This window comes from Aythya ferina, assembly GCF_964211825.1.
Source record: "Aythya ferina genome assembly, chromosome: 1".
NCBI classification, from domain to species: domain Eukaryota; kingdom Metazoa; phylum Chordata; class Aves; order Anseriformes; family Anatidae; genus Aythya; species Aythya ferina.
The window spans coordinates 123,153,920-123,175,340 of record NC_140296.1 but is presented as its reverse complement, the minus strand read 5'-3'; the positions used below and the strand labels follow the sequence as shown (position 1 = coordinate 123,175,340).

Genomic DNA, 21,421 nt, shown 5'->3' with positions numbered 1-21,421 from the left:
AGCCACAGCTACATTTTGGGAATTGCTGTTCAATCACACACTCCTTTCATGTTAATTCCAATCTGACCCCTATTTGCCTTTATGAGGACGGCGTTCAATGTAATGTCAAAAGTCCTGCTGAAGTCTGAATGTTTCATCTGTTTCTTTCAGCACTTCCTAAGTCAGTTATCTCTGCAAGGAAATAAATTAGCTTACTTTGACTTGATTTGTTCGGGACAAATGAGCACTGCCTGTTTCTCATCACTGTATTGTTTTTTAGTTGCTTGCACCCTGCCTGCTGAACAGCTTGTTTCATTATCTTTCCCGATAACAAATGGAGGTTGGCTGATTTATAACTCCTCGCTCAGCCCTGTTGGTAAAGACGAGCAGCCTGTTTTCCCTTTCTCACATCCACCTAAATCTTGTTCTTGAATGGCAGCGGGTATTTTGGAAGAAAGAACAGGGACACCGTAAGAGACTAGATGCTGATCCAGGGAGATCATGGGTCTGGATCAGGGGAAGTGCTCTCACACGTGCCACAGCACTGGCATCAGGGGATGGCAAAGGCTGGCTGCTCCCTAAGGCACAGGGAGCCGAGCGTGAAAACGTGGCCAGCAGGGCAGGGGTTTCACCACCCAGGGCCCCATCCCACCGTACCCAAGCAAGATGGACAGGGCAGGCCTGGAGATGGCAGCTGGGGTCAACAGAAAGTCCAGACTGTCAGGCAAACCCCAAGCAGGTCTCAGGTCATGGCTGTCACACAACTGCAGCTGTAGCACAGGCAGGGCTCAGCACCTGAGCCCCAGCTTAAAAGCAACTCTCGTGGGATGAGGGAGGTCAGCCCTCACAGAGGCCTCTCTGCACTGTGCCCTCCAAGGTCGCTGGAGCGAAGGGGGACAGCCCTTGGCTGTGCTATCTCTGCGCTGGCGCCGAGCCCGGGGTGCCAGACCTGCAGGAGGGGGGATGTTCTCAGGGCCCTTTTCTCTGCATGTGTTGGGGCAAACATCTCCTGACACGGATATCCTTGTTCCCAGGATGAGCAAAGCCCAGGGTTGTGAGCATCTTGGGGAAAGGAGGTTCACAAGAGTGCCTTTTTTTTTTTTTTTTGCCATAGAACAAATGTAGGAAGTCACATTACTGCTGGAAAAAACACTCTAAGGTTGTGATATTTCTCCTGGTAACCAGTGCTGCAAAAATATCCAGGACGGGAGAAAGATCTCAATTACAAAGGAATTCCCTGAATCATACTAATATGGACTATAAAAGAAAAAGAGGATAAACATAACCAACCGCATTGTTTGGAAACTTATTTTGGAAAATGAGGGTTTTAAATGTCTGCCGTTTGGGTATGCAGTCTCTACGTTACATAAGCTCCACTGTGAGTAAATAGATGCTGTAAATGTTCAGCTGGCTTCTGCAGAGATAATGGATCATTTTCAGAAGCTGCTGTAAATGTAGTGTGAAGTACAAGCACTGAAGGGTAGACAGGCTTTAAGACAACTGATAGAAGCCCAGTAAGCTGCTCCCCATTTTCTGATATGTGGCTGAAGTATTTGAGACTAGAGCTGGCTGAATAACGAGTGTCTCTGGCTTGTAGTGTATTAGCTTATATGACGTACTTAACATTTATATTTGATGGTAATTAATAGTAGCAGAGAGGTTTATGAGATTTCAAAGTAGATGATATATTGATCTAATTGTGCCACGATTGCTTTCTTCTCTTTCCAACAGGCCTTGCTCTTCAAGACAGTTTTAAGCCATGCTGGGACAGAATTCCAGATGTGTCCTTAATTTATGCTTTTGGGTTCCAGATTTTAAAATAAACAGAAACTAATGAACCCAGTACATTGCCTTACACATATGCCTAGAATCAGGGATTTGTTATTTATTTTTTTTTACCACAGGCTGGTCTGATGTTCAGCTTCAGGTTGCGTATGGTATCCATGTTTAGTGCCGATAGGAAATGGAATTTCAGGCGCAATTTACAGCATAAAAAACAAAATGACTCAGGCACATTTTTCAACTCTTCAGCAAAGGCAGTTGCTGCTAGTATCTTCCTGTCACTTTTTTTTTTCTACCTTCATAATTTCCATCTTCTTTTTCTTCTGGTATCTTATGCAAAGCAATTCCTTCCCTCAGCACATTGACCATTACCACCTGCCTCTTTGCACTGATGTTGGTTAAGCCGGAGTTAGATTGATATGAACCACTGGGAAATCATCATTTCTAAATATCATCACCTCACAGACAGCAGGAAAATAAATCACAAATCATCATTTCCTAAGCATCAGATGTGGGTGAAGGGGAATTTTCCTCTTCAGGGCATGATTTTTGAATGCAGAGCTGATAAACCCTACAGCTTCACTTTTCACCTCCAACAGGCAAAACATTAAGCTCACATTGTATTATTAGAAAGTATCAGCTTTAACCTTTCAGAGTAGTTCGCAGCTCTACACATGTGACCCGGGGAAGCGGAGGATCAGCGGCGCACTTGTGGGGCGAGCCTGTAGGAGGTCGCTTTGCTCAACCAACCGAGGGCCCCCCTTTATCTGGATTTAACAGCGTGTGCGACATCCTTTTAAGTTCCCCTCAGCAGCATTTGTCCTGCCCTTCGCTACCTACCGGGCGGGCCCTGAGGCGGAGCCCAACCGCCACCTCCCTCCCTCCTCAGGCGGGGCCAACGGTCCCGTGGCAACGGCTGCGCGCGAGGCGGCGGCGGCCATGTCGCGGGTGCTGCTGAGGGGGGCGCGGGCCCGGCCCCGCGGCCCCGCCGCTGCCGCCAGGAAGGGGCCGAGGAAGGCGGCGGCCAGGCGGGACTGGGACGTGAGTGCTGCCCCCTCGCCCTCCTCTCCCTCCTCTCCCTCCTGAGGCTGAAGAGCGCTCCCAGCCTCCATAGGGATATCCTTTTTCCTCGCCGATACCCTCCCTAAACGTGGGATGCTGTCGATGCTCTACAAGTGTACTGCTGTGTGATTTTATGCTACATATGTTCTGTCTCCTTGCTTTTTACTCAAACTTAACAAAAAATAAATAATAAATATAAATAATCCATCCAATAATATACATAATAAATCCAGTTCCCTCGCTGTTCTTGTTTTTGATGTGTTTTCGTGTGCCTTTCTGCAGAGTACTGTCCATGACCTGACAGTCCACCGTGCCACGCCTGAGGACATCGTAAGTATCACATTTGTCACCACTCCTTTCCTATAACCACGAGATTTATCTGATTATCTAGCATAAATGTATGCTATACATACTGGGATAGCTTTCTGACTGCAATTAATCTCCCTTTTTAAGCCTCTGAACATACAGTTCTTTTACTGTTTTTTGTTTGTTTGTTTGTTTGTTTATAATATGTCAGGCATCCATAGATATTTCTCTGGCAGCCAGGATCTTCTCAGTTCTCTGTTTCCATTGGGAAGCAGTAACTATGTTTTTATTTCAACGTAGTGTATCCCATTATAGATAAAAAAAAAAAAAAAAACACTCTGTGGAGTAGTTTGACATTAAGCCTCATCTCTGCCCAACAGACCAAAAAAATGTGCTCTATTTTGGAATTTTCTATAATTCTGAGGGTGTTCAATCTTCATTTAAACAATTTTACAGTGCTTCTTTACATTGAATGACTTGTTCGTTACAAAATACATTAATTCCATTTCTTTTTCATTGTTAGCACTGATCACCAGAATGGAATAGACAATAAGAGCTGTTGTTGATTTTTAAATTTTGACAGACTAGTCAGGACGGATAGATACAATTGCAGAGATAGCCGTGGTTATCTTGATGTTATTTGGACACTTTTGCAAGCACTGGACACATATAATTTCTTTAATTTGTATTTAAACTGAATACGTATGTATCATTGTTAGAAGAAGAGCAAGAATTTTGCAGGTAACTGACCCTAGTGTTAAGTCAGGAAAATACATCTCTTTTTACGCTTATTATTGGTGGGAGTGTTTATGTTTTTTGCCTCCTTTTACAGCTGAGAAAACTCCTGCTGAGTCAGCAGATGGAAAATGAGTGTCTTTAGAATTGCATTAAAAGTAGCTCGTACTGATGGGATCTGGCATTTGTGGATATTTGTGTGCTGTCATTGGCACTACCATAAAAGTAAATTAAACATCTGGTGCATGAAGGATAAAATCAAGGAAAAGGGATTGTTATCATTGTTTTTAGGTTGTACCTTGATTTTTAATTGGTTTCTTTCATGTTTACGTAGCTGCGTCGCCATGAAATACACAAATCAAAAAACAAAGCACTGGTCCATCTAGAACTGCAAGAAAAGGCTCTGAAAAGAAAATGTAAGAAACAAAAGCAACTGGACCCCGATTCTTTGGAGAAGAGGAAATTGGCTCTGATGCGTGAGGTAAGAGCTAAATCTGTGCTTGTCAGCCTGTTGCAGATGATTTGTAGTGGGAAAACTGCTCTTGCACATAGGTAAGAATTTGTTCCTCTTTTTGGATAGTTGGACTTCATCTGTGTGTACATCCTCTACTTGCAGTGATAGGAATAGGCTGCATAACGTTTTAACTGCTGTATAGTATCTTAACTCATCTGTGCAGTTGAGCATTTCATCCTTGTTGCCTGGCTATGCCATTTGTAATGCTTCAGGCCTCTTTGAATCTGAACATCTAAATTTTAATGTTGGCCCTACACGGATGGCCCTATAACAGTCTATTTCTAAAATACTGTTAGTCCGTTACACTGAATGGTAGGTGGTGAATGGATTAACGTAGAGGGGATGGTTAGGATTAGTCCTGTTTAATTATCTTTAGTAACAATCTGAAATGGGAAGGAAGATGAATTTTTAAATGAAATTCATAGGTCAATTTAAATGAAATTCATGGGAGAAGATGCAACACTCAGTGAGTATGTTGAGGGTGTGTAAAAGGGCCTAGAGGGGTTAGAAGCTAATATCACTTTGTTTTCTGCTGATCACAAACAAAGGTGAGCTAATTTACCTTGGGAACAATGCTCTAAATAAATTCTTATAACATGTTCAGCAGGTAAGTGAAACGTAGGAACCTGCTGATTCTGATCTAGTAGGGGAGCATGAAAACAAAGTTATCACGATAACTTTTGTGTGAGTAAGCGCATCAACTTAGTTTTAATTGCTTTAGGCAAAGGATATCATGTTTTGGAATAAGTAAGCATTACCATATTTTTTTCCTATGTAGATCTGGCATAGCATTGTCTAAAAACCTGCATCAATTTGACATCAGATGGCTAAATGGGAAGTTAGTATCAAGGATAAAAACTGAATGGTGATTTGGAGAAGTGAATATACGAGATGATTAAGAGACATGAATACTCTCTGATTTGCTAAATTGGTTATGAGGCAAAGTGATCTATTGCAGTGTAATTCAGGCTGAAAAATCTAGACAGACATGGAAGCGAGCTGTGTGGGGGAACTGCGAAATGAGGGGAAAAAAACAGGTGAAATATCACTGGATTTTTTTGTTAAATGAGGCTGAGTATAAAGCATTAGTAAACTTATCGATGGGCATTGAAAGAAACTCTGTGAAGATAATAGCATGTAGTGCTCTGAAACTGCTGCATGCTGATCTTAGGATTTCCAGGAGAGCAGAAATTAAATCTGACAAAAGAGGCATAGTGTACAAGGGCATAAGTAAGCCTGTCTTTCTGTGGGATCTTCTAAAGTACTTTTTTTAGCTAAAATTGAATAACTATGATAAAGTGGAGATCACTTGCATATTGTGTTAGGTTTATGTGGCAAGAGTTTGGTAGTGGGATGGGTGCAGGGGTGGCCGTCATGGTTCCAGTTGACATGGTTCCAGTCATGAACTTCAAATACTGGGGGGGAGAGAGACTGAAGCTGTATCTTGTCAAAAATGTGTGAAGATGGCTGAATCATTTTGTTTTGCTAGGTGCAGTCAACTGTATGTGTGTCCATTGAAGCTTTTATGAAGGCTTGTGGCAGGATTTTGATTTTAAGGCAGGATTTTCAATAATCAAGGATGAATGAAACAAGTCTGCCTGAATTGGTTTGTACCTATTCAAATGGTTCATTTTTTGGGTGTCTATCAGATGAGACAGTGTTGATGGGGACCCCAGAAGTGATAACTACTTCACATTTCAGAAAAACAAGATGAATTCTAGTCACTCAGGATGAAGTCTTCTGATTTGTCTCAATTGGGATCTCACTGTACAGTGCCAACTTTGTAAAGATTGCCTTCTTGGCTATCCTTTTGCTAACTGTACCTGAACAACAAAGGAAAAATCAGTCTGCACCGTATGAAATATTTCCTTATATGCTCTACTTTCAGATTCTCTCTGATCAGTACCATTTGCAAGATGTATTGGAACGATCTGATGAGGTCATGGCTGTGGCAAAACACTTGTTTGGGGATGCTCCTCGCACACGAACAGGTAGACCATCTTATTTCTATGTGAGAGTACGTTTATCTTATCGCTTTTCATAAATAGTCTTATTATACAAAGTATTCTTTTTAAGTGTTTTCATCTGATGTAACACAATGGATTCTGTTTGTGTTGGATGAAACACAGATGAGGATAACCATGTGGCAGGGAAGAGAGAGCCGTGGCTGGTTAATCCGCTGTACCAGTCTGTTGTGGAATTTCTGGTGACTTCCTCTGAAGCATCTGATGCTGACCATTTCTGCAGCAAAGTTACCAACATACACAGAGTGCCAGTTTGTGCACCTAGAGTAGTTCGGATTCTTGTTGCTACATGGATTGCCTGCTTGTTCTTGGATATTGCTGGAGTTGTATCAGCATCTTGTGAACGTTGCTTTTCCATTTCTTACCCCGGTTTATGAGTCCTTATGCTGTTTGCATATGAAATCTTAAGTTCATTTTTTCTGTTTGGGCTGCCATTCTCTTTTGCTTATAATTATGGTTTCACCCTATGTGCTTTTTCTGCACAAGTTTATTTACACAGGACAGAAGCTTGATACATTGTAGCTGAATGTCTTGAGATAACTCACTGGCCTTTGCCAGTTAGTCAAAATGACAAACCCCTGTGACTCCTCTTTATACAATGTACAGGAACTTGCTTTTTGGTACTAAGTCCTGTGAGGTACTACAGACTGAGTCCTCTGCATTCTTCCTGATTTTATCTGATTCCTTTAGGTTTCCCTAATGTAACGGTGGCTCCTAACTGTGACGTAGAATCATCTCAAGGACCCATCATACAAAAACACGATCCTCCCACTGAGCTTTCTATCCTTAGTGAATCTGTCATGGATTCCCAGGTAATGTATATTCAGTTCCACACGTGTCCCACGTTTCTGGGTTGCACAAAATAAGAATATTCAAAGGCAGTGTTTCCAAGCAGACCTAAACCTTTCTTCTGTGTATGGTGTAGCATCTTGATAATACACAGAGAAAACTGTATTAAATTGACATGAATTTGTTTTGCAAGACACTGGCGATCATGATTTTAGTTTAGTTTCTTTTTTTTCCAACCTTTAAGTAAGAGAAACACTAATTTCTTATGTCTCACATTAGTATGCTTTCCCTTTTAATTATCAGATAGAGAACAAACTGATTATAAACTAAAAAAAAAAAAAACACAACTCTTTATGTTAATTATAACCAATTGCTACCTATTGAAATATACCTGTTTTTTCAACTGTGTGCATACATGGGGACATGGGCTCCAGTTTATTACAGATCATGCTCACTTAACTCCACAACCTTTATTAGTACTACAAGGTTTTTTAATACTGTACATTATTGTACAATTATTTAGATTTGTGTAACAACTTTAATGTTCATATAAATTCATTTAAATTTTTATTTAGATTGTGTCAGCATTCCATTTTCTTCTCATAGCATGAATTATACCAGGAATGCTCACTTTGGTTTGAGAATTGTCATATGACACCTCTGAAAAGTAGCTCACTGCTGAAGATCTGTGGAGATCTTTATTCTGTTGTTGATTTTTAGTTTTGTTTTGGAGGTGGGGATTTAAACAAATTAGGGGGAGAGAGGTAGCTTTTTTTCTTGAAGCAATTCTAATTGATGTATAACTTCTTCTTAAAGACAACTTGATATATCTCTGAGGTTCCTTTTGTTTTCTTTGTCTCCTAAAAAGGCTCTTAATGAAGTGCAAGAAGAAGCATTATCAATCTGTCCATCGGAAGATGGACAGCATGAATCTCTGAATTTCAAATCCAGTGTCAATGCTGACAGGTCAGTGCAAATATCTGTTCAAGCTTCTACTTCTTTGATACTGGAAATAGGAGTTCAAAGGGTGTTGTATGGAAGTAGTTAAGTTAGTTGTGTGTAGTCTTTGTTGTTGTTGTTGTTGTTGTTTGCTTGTTTTCCCTCCCTGCTCCTTTTCTGACCTCAGAATTCTAGGGAAAGCCTTTGTTTTAATCTTAAACCCGGGAATGAATGTGGATAGGGAACTCACCTGAGTAGCTACAGGTACTCTAAAAAGCTTTTTCTAGATTGCAAAGATAATCTAGAATCATGCTGTTATCATATCACAGTTCATTATTACGCTTGTTTTGAATGTAGGCTGCTTCAGATACTGAGAGAAGAAAATTCGTCGGTGAATTCTCGGTTGTGGGCTGAAAGGGGTATGAGAAGAACTACCTTATCACAAGAAGTACCTTTGACTCCAACAACTTTTTCTCCATCATTGGATCATTCAGGTTGGATTTGCCAAATCGCAGACTATCAAGGGTTATTAAGCTGTTTATAGGATTCCATCCTGAATTCCTGTTCTGGGTTGGGGTGAGAGAGACTTTTTAATTTGGCTCAGATGATCTTCCGGCCTAAAAAGCCAAATTTTCTAATTTTCTAATAACTTTGTAACGCAGTACTATTAAGAACGTATCTCCAGTTTCATGTATTTTTTGTTTTGTATTTAAATCAGCCCTCAATGCTACCAGTGTAGTCAAGAGAATCCATTCAAGACTTCAGAATGAAGACGAAGAAGAGACGCTAGACTCGACTTACACTGTGAGACAAGTGCTGCACCCAAACTCAGGAAAACAAAAGCAAATTTCAGCAAAAAGTTTAGTATTTTTTAAAAATTACATACCTTCCTTTGAATAAGGTCCTTAGTATCATAGCTTGAAAGGGATCTGTGGAAGTCGTCTCGTTTGTGCTCCCTGCTCACAGCAGGGTGAACTCCAAAGATTGATTAGGGGCCCTCATCCGTCCAAGTTTTTGAGCATCTGGCATTCCACTGCCCCTTATGTAGTGTGTTCTGGTGACAAAGCAAAGTCCATAGCAAGCACGGAACCACCAATACGTGGTACAACCCATCACCTTGCTGGCTATAGAGTTCTCCCTCCTGTGGTGCTTTTCTGTTTCTAATACAGCTTTTCAGTCAATGCTGAACAGCTTTATGAAGAATTTCAATCCACATACTCTACATGTAGTTTATACCCATTGTCAATCCCTGTAAACAGCTGTAACATGAAAAGATAGTTGTAAAAGAGTCACTCATTAAATATGAGACCTGAAAGCAGCTGAAATTTTTCACTGGCTGGTCACTGGCAAACTGTTTCTGTGCTTTTAACTGAGAAGAAAAGTATAAATAGGTTTCTAAGATAAAAGCACCAAACAGCAACACCAGAGAGGTACTAATGCGGTGACAGAAAATGGGGGTTTTGATTATTGAAAATGACTAGAGTGACTGGGGATGTTCTCTTATGGACCTCTCCTTTGATTTATTTCAATAAGCAATATAACTTCATTTCTATTGCAAAGCTTTCTATACAAATTGAAATTTCAATGACTTTTTTTTTTCTCCCCCCAGTGAAAAGAAAGCAAACTGTACAGAGCTCAGCAAGACAGAGGAGAGATGATTCTCTTGCTCATTCAATCCCCATTGACCTTCAGAGGGACAATAAATCCAGCCTAGATGTTCTCAGCTGTATGTTACACGAAGTGGAGCATGAACTGGAGGAATATGAGCGATGTACAGGCCGTGAGGTTCAAAAAGCTCCGAGAAGTGAAGGCCTCACCGGATTTACCTTGTCCCTGGTGAATGCTCTCTGTCGATTGATGCGCTACCTCAAAGAGGTGAGAAGACTTTGAATTCCATCTGTAGAATAAAAGAAAAAGGATATAAACTTTAATCAGAGGCGTCAACTTTGGTCCTTCCTGGCTCCCAACCAATTTACTTTGAAGTCTAATTATCATTACTTATTATTTGGATTGCATGCAATTAGGAGGTAAAACTTAATTTGTTAGAAACAGATATCCCTAATGAAAAGGGAGGAACTGACTGCAATGAAAGTCTCCAAGTAACTATTTGCAGAAGGTATTAATCAAATTACTTTGAAACTTATTTTTTACATATGTTCAGAGCTGTAGCAGCGTATTAACTACAGCCTTGTTTAGAAGTTCATTTTCTTCTTGGCCTCTCAAAGGTGATGCTATTGTCACTAGAAAAAGAGTACCCAAATCTTCAGTTTTCTTTGAGGAACTCCTTAGCTTTCTTCTTCCATCCGTAGTAGCAACTTCACATTAAACAAGAATGACCTGAAGTGCTTACTATAGCATTGCACAGCTGCAGTTCAGTGGAATTTCATAAAGACAACTACCTGTAAGCTGTGGGGAAATAAATACTGTTTTAAAAAGTTTTTATTTCATCTCTAATCCAGAGGTATTCAAAATGCAGCAGTGGCTCACAGATTCATTGAGCCTTTGTGAAATTGTGAACTAGATTATGACAGTTCTTGCACTTTTAACAGATGCAGAAAAATGTGTTGCCTAAATACCAGTTTTCATTTCATAGTGAGGGCAATAGATTCCTAATGAACATAGAACTGTCCTCTTTTGGTTCCTTTTCAGAGTGTATAACCATTGAAAAAGTACTTTAAAAACCTGATTTGTTTTACTGTTTCCTGTATGGATGCATAACAACGTATAAATCGAATATTGGGTAGCACAGGAATATGAAAGATTCTTCTTTAAGACCTGTGTTGGAAGCAAACAGTGAATGCTCAATTCAAGATTGAAAAATTACTACCATCAGAGGATGGACTTCGGCTGAGGTGTGATATTGAACTATTCCTGTTTCCAAATATGAATCTGTATTAACTACAGTAAGTTTTAAACTTTTTCTCCCTATTTAGAGTGAAATACAACTGCGTGAGAAAGAGTTGATGAGGCAACGTCATGAGGAGATGTTGAATGAGCACCGAGAACTGATTGATGCTTTGACTGCAGAAATACTTCTAGCGAGGGAAGAAAACATTACTATACAGGTACCGAGCCCCTTTCCCCAACGTGCTACTGAGTTTTGCTACAAATATGGCCTGAGATGCATTGTCCATATGTTCAGGAAAGAAAGTGATAAAATTGAATGAGGAGTCTGAGAAGAGCAGTCATGGGGTGTGGGGAAGGGATGTTTGTAAAGTCAGCATTTTATTTTATTTTTTTTAATTATGTTTAAAGCTTGACAAAATGCTAGCTGAATGGTGAAACTGAAAACTGAGCTTTATTATGTACAATCTAATGGTTTAAGCACCTGCCACTAGTGGAGCAGCGAAGTGGAATAGATGTAATACTACATTTTCGTTTCTTCAGCTTGTGGTGGAAGTAGATTTTTTTTATTATTATTAGTTACCTTTGGCAATGAAACAATAAACAACCTTGGAGAGGAAGTGGGATGATAAATAAAAGAAAAGAAAAAATGAGATTTTTTTTTGAGGCAGGAATAGAGACATGAATAATATCTCGGTCGAATCTCACAAATTCATGCAGTGGTATTAAGAGGCCAAATTTATTCTCAGTGCTGCTTGTGGTGTATAATTTTCTAATTCCTGTTTTCATGTTGCTAGAATAAAAAATATTTCTCTCTTTCTCCCATCCTTAGAAGAAACTTCAGCAATACATGATTGTAATAGATGAACAGATAACCTCTCTCACTCAAGCATTTAAAAGTCTCCCTATGGTAGAACCTAGAAGAGAACAAAGTCCAAACCATTTTGGAACTGCAAGCAACAGTCCAGCAAGTGGCCAAGGTATGTGTGTGCGTGTGTGGAGAAAACTGGAATTGTGGCTACTTTATTTCTGCAGTAGAAAATCTGGTATTTAATAGATGTCTACTTGAATAAACACCTCTTGTGAACCTGCATGTCACTTCTGGAAATTCATACGCCATGGGTTTCTGCTGTGAGCAGAAGCACTTTGCTACAGGCTTTTTTTTTTAAGTAGTGTTATAGGCTGAATTCCATCCCACTGGCATTCATGTATCTGGATCTGGACTTGGAAACTATCCATAAAGACAAATCATGGGCTTGAACTTCTTAAGTGACAAGTCTTTATTTTCCTGAAAAAGAAGGCAGAAGGAGAGCAGCCTTTCCTCACAAATGGGAGGCGTCCTTCTGTTCCTTACCCTGTTAAGATGCCTTACAAAATCAGATTAATCCTGGAACTGGTTGTCCTGGAAAGTGGTGGAGTCCCCATCCTGGGGGTGTTTAGGAAATGTTAGACCTGGTGCTTAGGGACATGTTATTTTGGGTGATATTGGTGGTAGGGTGATGGTTGGACCAGATGAGCTTGGATGGCTTTTCCAACCTTAATGTTTCTATGATTCTATGAATCCTGAGGATCTTAATAAAATAAAATTTAACTTAAAAAAAGTGAGAAGTGTCCAGCTGAAGCAGGACCCTGCCTGTCTGTTGCTGAGGCACTCTAATAGTATGAGATTGGTTCCTCCGTTAAACACTGGAGGTCGCTGCTGACCAGAAATAGCAGTTGGTTAGACCTGTTAAGCAGCCAGGGGTAAGTTAACTAGAACATCTCTGGAGAGAGGGAGGGTTGCTGAAGAAGGAGTTGGAGGGGGAAATATCATGACAAACAGCATGTGAGGAGGATGCTTTGGAAAGGCAGCTCTGCATGGTGAAGCAGGGGAAGAAGATCTGTCTCACCTCTTGCCAGGATCATTACATAAGGGGTGGAAGGCTTTAAATTCCATCTCAGTAATGTGAACCATGAACAATATCTTAAGCAAACAGCCTCTTTTGCTTGTCTCTCTGCCTTTGCAGAGTGTTTCTTGTCTCTTGTATTTTGGAATCACAAATGTTCTCCCTGATTTTCTGGTAACTTTCCTTTTGGGAACAAATATCCTGGGCAATATTGTTAAGGGTGAGTTCAAAGATAGCATTAAGGGAGCAGCGTATGCAGACATATTAAAACTACTCTGTTCTCACAGCTGGCTACAGCTTTGACTCCATGCTTTTCTTTTTTTGCCTCCCTGGTAATCTGTACCTTACAAGTTGCGTGTCTATGTGTCTTGTGCATGGGCTGCAAACAGTTCTCTTACCAGTATGCTGAAATTGTGAGCCTGTGTATGATAGCTTATTTTGCTCTTCCAAGCCCAGTAAAGATTTTTGTTATGTCTTAGAGTTTTGTACCAGGGGACCAGAAGGAATTTAGGATTATGTGAGGAACATATTCTAGTCTGTCTTTTTAGATACCTGAACATAAGAATTGTCATTGGCACTTTTTCCTATACTGCTTTTGCTCTGAAACTAATTTTTCTTTTTTCTTTTTTTTTTTTTTTTTTATTCTACTCTGGCTTTGTTTTTTTTCTTTAGAAAAAACTGATCTGAGCTGTTTTGAGCCCAGGAGCGATGAAGGCAACAGGGAAAATATGCTGAAGTTACCACAAGAAGAACTGCCTTTCAAGTTTCCTCAGAAGCCAAGTGCCTCAAGTGGTGTAGGAGCAGGTAGAAGCTTGCCGGCTCACATCTTCCAGCCAGCTGTCCTGTTGTCACCACCTCGTCAGAAGAGCAATCAGGAATCGTCTCCCCTCCAGAATGGTGAGATCTCTGGCCAAAGTAGGCTTTTATTATTTCAGTCTCTCGGGCTCGTATTTCCTTTGGAGATGTCTTTTCTATCAAAGTTTTTACATCTGAATGCCTAAGCCCCTTGGTCCTGTAGTTGGAATACCCTGCTTCTGCACTCAGATGTGCATTAGACTTTCTGACCCCTGCAGTTCTCCATCTGTAGTCCTCTGTCAGTGACAATCCAGACGGGCATTTTTAACTTGTACTGGCTTTGATTGTCACTGTTTGCTGTAGCTCTTTGTCTACGACATACAGCACATCATCTGGGCTCTCCCTCCACTGGTGGTGTAATCCAGCCTCTGTCACCTGTAATGGTGGAACCACTGAAGACTGGAAATCCGGGACCTTAGTGCTGCAGACAAACAGGGATGACTGTAGGCTGCGTACTCCTTGAGCTAATCTCCCCAGCAGAGATTTTTTTCCGAAAAAACTGGGAGCAGGTTTCCATATGGGTTTCATTTAGTAGTACACAGGAAGTGGTTGAAGAAGTTTGGGGTGAAATTATGTGGTGCCAGGTTAACTCACACTCAGTATTTGTAGGCTTTGGGATTTTTTTAGGTTGCTGAGTGTGATGGGCCCCTGTAAAGCTGTGTTGTTGAGGGACAGATGACTGTGTCTATGACTGGTTTGGTTGCTGACAGGAAACAGGCCACAGCAGTGAGGCTTTATGCCTTCTCTCCTTTAGTCCTACCCCTGTCATCTGTATTGATTTGTAACCCTTTTTAGTCAGAAAAATAACCAAAAAGTCCCTTTAATTTTTAACAACTTGCCGGAACAATTGGAAATTTATATCTAGTTTAAGCTTCTGGTAATATGCAGTGCTGTGAAGAGACACATAATAAATAAGGAGGAAATGAACTAAAGATAGTTTTCTTCAAAGAGCATCATCTGACTTCAGTCCCACCGAGAACTGTCAGACATGGTCTGCCATTTGAAACAGGAACGTGAAACCATACTCGTAGACTTTGCTATCGTTAAGTATGTGAGAAATGCATTGCTATTCTTTTGAGACTGTGAAGAATACTAAATGGCTCAACAAATACTTTTTGAGTATTTTTTTTGTAAAAAATGGTTCATAAAACAGTGGATGTAGGTTTAAATTTTTGAATGTCATGCTCTGCTCCAGTGGCAAAAACTGATGCTTGGGAAAGAATGGCTATTTGGTATGTAAAACACGGAACCCCTGGTTTTGATCACAAAATCCAAGTTGGACTTTGCGGGTGACAGCGCTGGAACATATTTGGTCATGTGTGTGGTGTGTTACCAGTTTGCTAACAATGACCACAAGAATATTCAACTATTTCTGTTGGCCACAGTGCTTCAACTCCTTAGGGAATAGGTAAATTATTATTCCAGAAGTGTTGTGTTGTACCATTCCAAAAGCTTTGTTACGTTACCAATCCAATATAAACAGCAGAAGAAAATACATACTTACAGTTTATTAGATAAGGTAATTGGTTTTTGGAAGATGGAGGACTTACGCAGAAGCAGTGGTTGATAAATCAGCTAAGACATTTAAAACATTTCTCTTCTCCCTGACTTTTCTCTCAAGCTCATGTACAATGTAAGACTATTTGCAGCAGGAAATAATGTTGTTGAGTCCTTGCAGCAGGATATTGCATAGAGTGATTTTGATCAGTGACATATGCCATTTAGGCTAGATATTACAATTCAAATTCCTGCTTGGTTATTACTAGCCTGATGCAATAAAGTTACTATTCATTTTCCTTTTTTTTTAAAAAAAAATCATGTCTCTCATTACTCTTCCTTTATTTCTTGTTTGTAGTATTTACAACAATTTCTCAGTTTACTGAAAACACTGCGAGAGAACCAGGCAAAGAAAAGAGCTCACCCTCCTCCCTGAGAACACAGAGCACAACTGAGGAAACCAATCTTATCACTCAAAGGCAACCAATTCCTACTGCAGACAAAGACTTGGAGAGTTCCCAAGAGAAAATCAGTCTGCCCTGCCCAGCTGATGCCAGAAAAAACAGTGCAATTGAAGAGTTCTCTCAAAGTAGTGATCTGTTGGGACAGATAGCTGAGCTTACACAGCAGAACTCACTAATTAAAACTCAGCTGAGCAAACTGAGAAGCTTCTCAGAAGACAAAAGTGCCTGCCTACATCAGCCAGACTCGATGCAAACTACAAATCCTAGTTCAGACTCTTCACAAGGACAGGTGAGAATTTAACAGAAGGATGGATTCCCTTTTTTGCTGGTCTTCTTTCCTATAACTTATGCTTCTAGACTGTTTCTTACCTGTCAGTTTTTTTAAGGAAAAGAGTAGCAAAACAGATATTCTTTTCATTCACATGGACTTTGATTTTACCATTCCCTTAGGAGGTCAACAATAGTTCCTCATATGGGGCCTATGTTGTATACAAGTGCTGAAAAGCCCCATGTGTGCAGCATGTTTATATGCTTTGAGTATGGTTGTGCTGCAAAGAGAGAGGTGATTGCAGTAAGTATCTCTCTTGTAGCTTGGATAATACTATCAGTGAAATAACAGAGGATAATCAGAGAATCATTTCAGTTGCAAAAGACCTCTGAGATCATCAAGTCCAAGCGTTAAATACATTAATAGTGAAAACACTGCACCAACCCACAGGTTCTTGTCAAGTTTGTAAAAATATGTATTTAAATCCATGCCATGGTGTCTCTTCTGCTACTGTCACCTGGAAACCCATGGAATTTGAGTGAGTTTGGGTACATCTCTTGCAAATACTTGATACTAGGGTGCGTACTAGTTGGATCTGTCTTGGCAATTTTACTGCGTGGTGAAAATCCCCAAATCTTTGAGAAAGAGAGAACTTCAAGGCTTCAATTCACATAGAAAATCTTTAATCTGCAACTAAACAGCTATTCAGTGGCACTCCAGCAAGTGAAGTTAACATCACAGAAATGTCTAATCCCTCCCCTCGCTGCTATCTTTCCTTCTGTTCCATCACAGTGGCTAAATTACCGTTCAATTAAACATACTAAAGATTTTAAATTCCTTCATGTAAATGTAGGCTGAGAATGTGCTTACCATCCTTGTTGTAATATGTATAACATTAAGTCATTTAGTTGTACAAGATGATGCAAACTTCTTAAATGATCTGTGAATTGCTAGAGGGTTAAGGGGTGCTGGTGCTGGTACTGTTTGAAATGATGCAGATGAGCTATTTTTCCTATTTATTGGAAGACCCTTTTAAAACATAGTGTTTAGTCAATTAAGAACCTAGATAGAGGACAGTGAAAGGGACCAAATCAGATCTCTCACAGGAGGCGCTATATAAGTAAACTTAATTGTTTTTTCACTTGAAAATTAAATGTATAGAAGTACTTGATATACACTGCATGCTCTCCCTCAAGGTGCAAATTTAAGTTTTTTAATTGGAAGTATAATTATCCAATTATCTAAGTAGACTCCTCTTGTGGCAACGAAGAGCTTGGAAGAAAGAATAGCAGAGCTGAATCGTCAAAGTACAGAAGCACGTGATAAACTGTTGCAGCTAATAGATCAGCAGAAGGTAGCTGCTGCCGATCTGGTCTCTCCAATGATATCTTCAGTTCTGCCCCCGTCCCTAAATTATACTGGTAAGTACCCAAGTTTGGGAGAAACAAAAACTGGCAAGGTGATGTTTTTCCCCTTTTGTGGGTGACCTGTCCTGAACTGATTGTAGTTGTGGTCAGCAGTACACTTTCTGTTAATGCCTGTGTGGTGCAAACACTCCTTGGTTTTAGAGGTGGAGGACTTCAGAGAGCTAAAAAAAAATCTATCAGCTAAAATTCCCCTAAAATTTGTTTCTTAGTAATTAGTTACTTTGCCGCAAATATCGTGTTTCATGGTAAATTTGTTCTTTGCTGTGCCCTTGTGTGAAGAACAGTTCTGCTACACAGTCACTGAAGGGCAGAACTAGGCTTTGTTGCCAACAGATGGCAAGGGAGATCCTTGATGTCTGAAATTCCCGATATTTTCATTCTTCTTGCAGCATGTTAATCAGTCCTCTATGATGGAGAGTCTTTTTGGAAAGACTTAAGTATTTCCAGATAACATTTTTAGAAGCTTGATGTATCTCAACCACGTTTTTGAAGTTTTAGGTCTTGTGGGTGCTCTGTCCCTCAGGCTACCTTGCTGAGTTACTGCCAGTGCTAACAGAAAGAAATAACTGAAGCTTCCATTTATCTGAAAAGATAAATGAGTGAAGGGGATATTCTTGCCAACTCAAGATCTGTAGATTAGCTGCCATTTGTAACTATAAACAAAAATACTTTCCAGCAGAGGAGGCCTTCTTAATTTTATTTTTTTTTTCGTGGAGTTACTGCAATTACAAGCAGAACTGTGTGAGCATGTACACACATGCTCTATCTAGGACACCCACCCTTTCCCCCCTTCATAAACCACAGAGGATATATAAAGGGAAGTACTTGAGTGGGGAGAGGAAGGAGGAGGAGGAGAGACCACATGTGTGCACATGCATGCAGGTGCATATGCAGTGACTCACGGAGTGGGATCTTAACACTTTTTGCACTTCTACAGCTGTTGTAAGATAAATGTAGTGTGAAAAGTAAAATCTAAAGGAAAAGCAGTAGAGAAATCTCAAGTTTTTGAGCCTCCAATTACTTAAAAAAAAAAAAAAAAAAAAAAGTGTTTATCCAGGAAGGGCCATTCTGTTTCCATGCACATTGTCCATAGCTGCTCTGAATAACTGCTTTCAATATCTGTCATTAGAAGAGGATGGATATTGGGTTGAATAGACCTTCAACCTGCAGTTTTATGTCCATATGAATATATGTTTATGTATTCTGTGCAATTGTGAAGACTTACGTGGTAGTCCTCAAAAAAAAAAAAAAGTGAGAATGAAATGAATATTGTGAAATGCTGCTGTGTTCTCATCAAAATCAAGCTATTCTTGATTTCATAGAAAATACAAGGAGGACGATTGAAGTGTCTATTCCTGTGGCAGCTTCTGTGGACAGCTCCAAAGAAGAGAGTGTTTCCCCTGCCAGTGTGACCAGTGTGAGAAGGTAAACGTTGAGCCTTTACTATTTGTTCTTTTTGGTAGTGTCTTGATCATGTGCCCAGCAGAACTGTAACATGATGGAAAAATCACCACGTCTTTCTCTTGTTCCATGAACTTTCCCAGATTAAATCAAACTCTGCTCTTTGAAAATAGGACAAACATCCAATAGCTTCTTCAAATGTCATTGTTTGTATTTAAAATACCTCCAGTGTGACATAAAACTGATCACGTGAGATATAAGATGTGATTTCATTGACTACTTCCTTTTTTTAATGGCATTTTGGATGTTTACAGGTCTGTAGGGGACTCTAGCAAACCTTGTTCACCCCTAAGTGCCATGTCAGAAAGTGTGAAACTAACTCCTGTCAGTCAAAGGCCAAAGGTAAGACTGCAAAACCTTCAATGAGTAAGTTTGATTGCTGTGTCATATAAAGAGAATGCAAGATAGATAAAGAAGGGAGTAGGGAGCTCAGTCCTACCGTAAATCTACTGAGGTGAAAGGTAATTGACTCATGTCAGTTTAGATTCTGGACAAACTGAGCACTAGTCATGTTGATTGTTTGCTGTCACGGGGCTGGTGTTTATAAGCGAGTATTCCTGTAACTGCTCTTTTTGCTGTGTCATCTATTTCTATTTGTGTTTAGAACAGGGAACCTCTTTCAGGCTTTCACTAGTGGCTCCAGAAAATCTCAAGTAGCCTTTATGATGTGGAGTGATGTGTAAGAGGGAAGCAAGCTTTCGCCTAGCAACTGCACAAGTGCTGAAAACTAAATAAATCTGAAAGTAAAGAACAATCACTGATCTTGATTACTGTTTCCTAATATGCAAAAAGAATAGACTACAGAAATGTTTCACACTGGGTTCCAGACAGTAGTGTAGTCCGGTAAACCATTCGTAGATCTGTTTGTAGCAACTGTGAGAAGATACTAATGCTGTCTTTCCAGATATCCAAAATAACCTAACCTGGGAGTCCAAGACTTCCTGCCCTGATACGGAAGTAAACATCCCCACAGGGGAAATTCAGAATGCTTCAGGTAGATGTGACTTCAGCTAGGTGTCTAAAGTTGACAGCGTGATTACCTCTGTGGTCCCTGTGGCAGGTGATTGCTTCATATCAGGGAAGTGGATAATCCTACGCCAGCAAGCGCTGACTAGCAAGTCTGCGGGAAGCTTATGATGTATGACTTTCAACTTGTTTCCTCTTTTGCAGGCAGAAAAACAAAAAGAAGAAGGTTGGTTCGCATTGTCAATGCATATTATGTAAAGGAAGCTGCGCTCAAGTCCTTTTTTTATTTTAATTTTCTTATGAACAGCAATTTAGGTCACTGTGGTTGCCCTCTCCACATGTGCAGTTTAACTCTGGAGTGCTTTCATGTCAGTATAAAAAGGTCAATATGGGATAATACTCCGTGTGGCATGAATACAAGAAGGAATTCCTGGGAATGAGTTTCCAGACCAGATGCACTGCATCACCCCTTTTCACTGAAGCTGCTGTAGCAACACAAATGGGCTGCACACTAATCTGATACCTATATTACACACGCTGAAGAAAGAAGGATCTAGAAAATGTGTGTGGAACGTAACGTTTCTGGAGCGTGTATTTGCACATGACTCGGGATTGAAAAAATTCAAGAAAAACAGAGATGAGGGAATGCGCATATATTCAAAAGCAACCTGGAGATTAGGAAGCCAGTCTGTTCCTGCTGGATGAGAATTTGCTTCAGAAATAAATTAATTTTTTCCTTCCATGTTTACAGTTGCTCCCCAGTTTTGTATTTTCTGTGCAGTTAATATATCAAGGATTGCTTCTGGACTTGATCACTTTTTAAATATTTTATTTTTATAGTAAACGTAAAGTGGCTATTGGAAGCTGAAATCAGAATCTCTGTTATATACTAAATATGATCTTTGATACAATAGAAAAATGATGTAAATTATATTAAGCTCTTTTAGCATGTGTGTGTATAATACTCTAATGACCATGTTTGCACATTGATTTTATTTGACATTTTAAAAATAGCTGTCATTTTAGTATTAATGATTGACAATAAAATACATTCATTCCTTACATTATAGTAAACCTGAGCAAAAAACTTTACAATTGATTTTTTTTTTTTTAAGAAATAAAATCCAGACTTACATTTTTTTCTAAGTAAAGTTGTTTTCATCTCTTTATTTTTTTTAATTGACCTGGTCTAGTATCCCTAAAGACATTAGTGAAGTGTGGCATAAAAAGGGGCCAGTCCCTATCCTTTCAATCAGTTCAGCTTTAAGAGAATGAAGAATTTATTTTATTTTCTACTAAGAAGGGAGCAGTTGCTTTTAAACACGCTTTCTAAATTTAAAAAATGTGGGATTCAAAAGAACACCTATTCAAATATTCATTGAAATCTCTGCAATTTATTATTCAAGTACTAACTTTGGGAATTGAAGGAGGCCCATAATAATTTTGTGAGGCAACAGTTAAAACTGTTTGGAGGAAATAACTGCCTCTGCATGAGATGTTTGGTGCCAAGGTTGGAAGGGACTGCCTAACCGTGGTGCCTGCACATTAATGCTGTTGTTGCTGACTTCCTCTAAGCTATCAGTTAGTTATCAGCTGCCACACATGCTTTGTAATCAGGGCAGA

At 39.8% G+C, this 21,421-nt stretch overlaps 1 protein-coding gene across 1 annotated transcript; it reads left to right on the top strand.

Moving 5' to 3' along the window:
- Positions 1 to 1,589: 1,589 nt before the first annotated feature.
- Positions 1,590 to 20,860, top strand: SPICE1 (spindle and centriole associated protein 1; the record flags this gene model as incomplete). Its single annotated transcript, XM_084521465.1, has 18 exons — positions 1,590 to 1,617; positions 2,576 to 2,802; positions 3,106 to 3,153; positions 4,199 to 4,345; positions 6,267 to 6,369; positions 7,093 to 7,214; positions 8,060 to 8,157; positions 8,488 to 8,624; positions 8,849 to 8,989; positions 9,740 to 10,005; positions 11,064 to 11,195; positions 11,807 to 11,954; positions 13,533 to 13,757; positions 15,571 to 15,965; positions 17,194 to 17,365; positions 18,694 to 18,796; positions 19,087 to 19,174; positions 20,003 to 20,860. 18 exons carry the CDS (start codon positions 1,590 to 1,592, stop codon positions 20,054 to 20,056), a joined length of 2,634 nt encoding a protein of 877 aa, XP_084377591.1. The 3' UTR covers positions 20,057 to 20,860.
- Between the last annotated feature and the right edge of the window lie 561 nt (positions 20,861 to 21,421).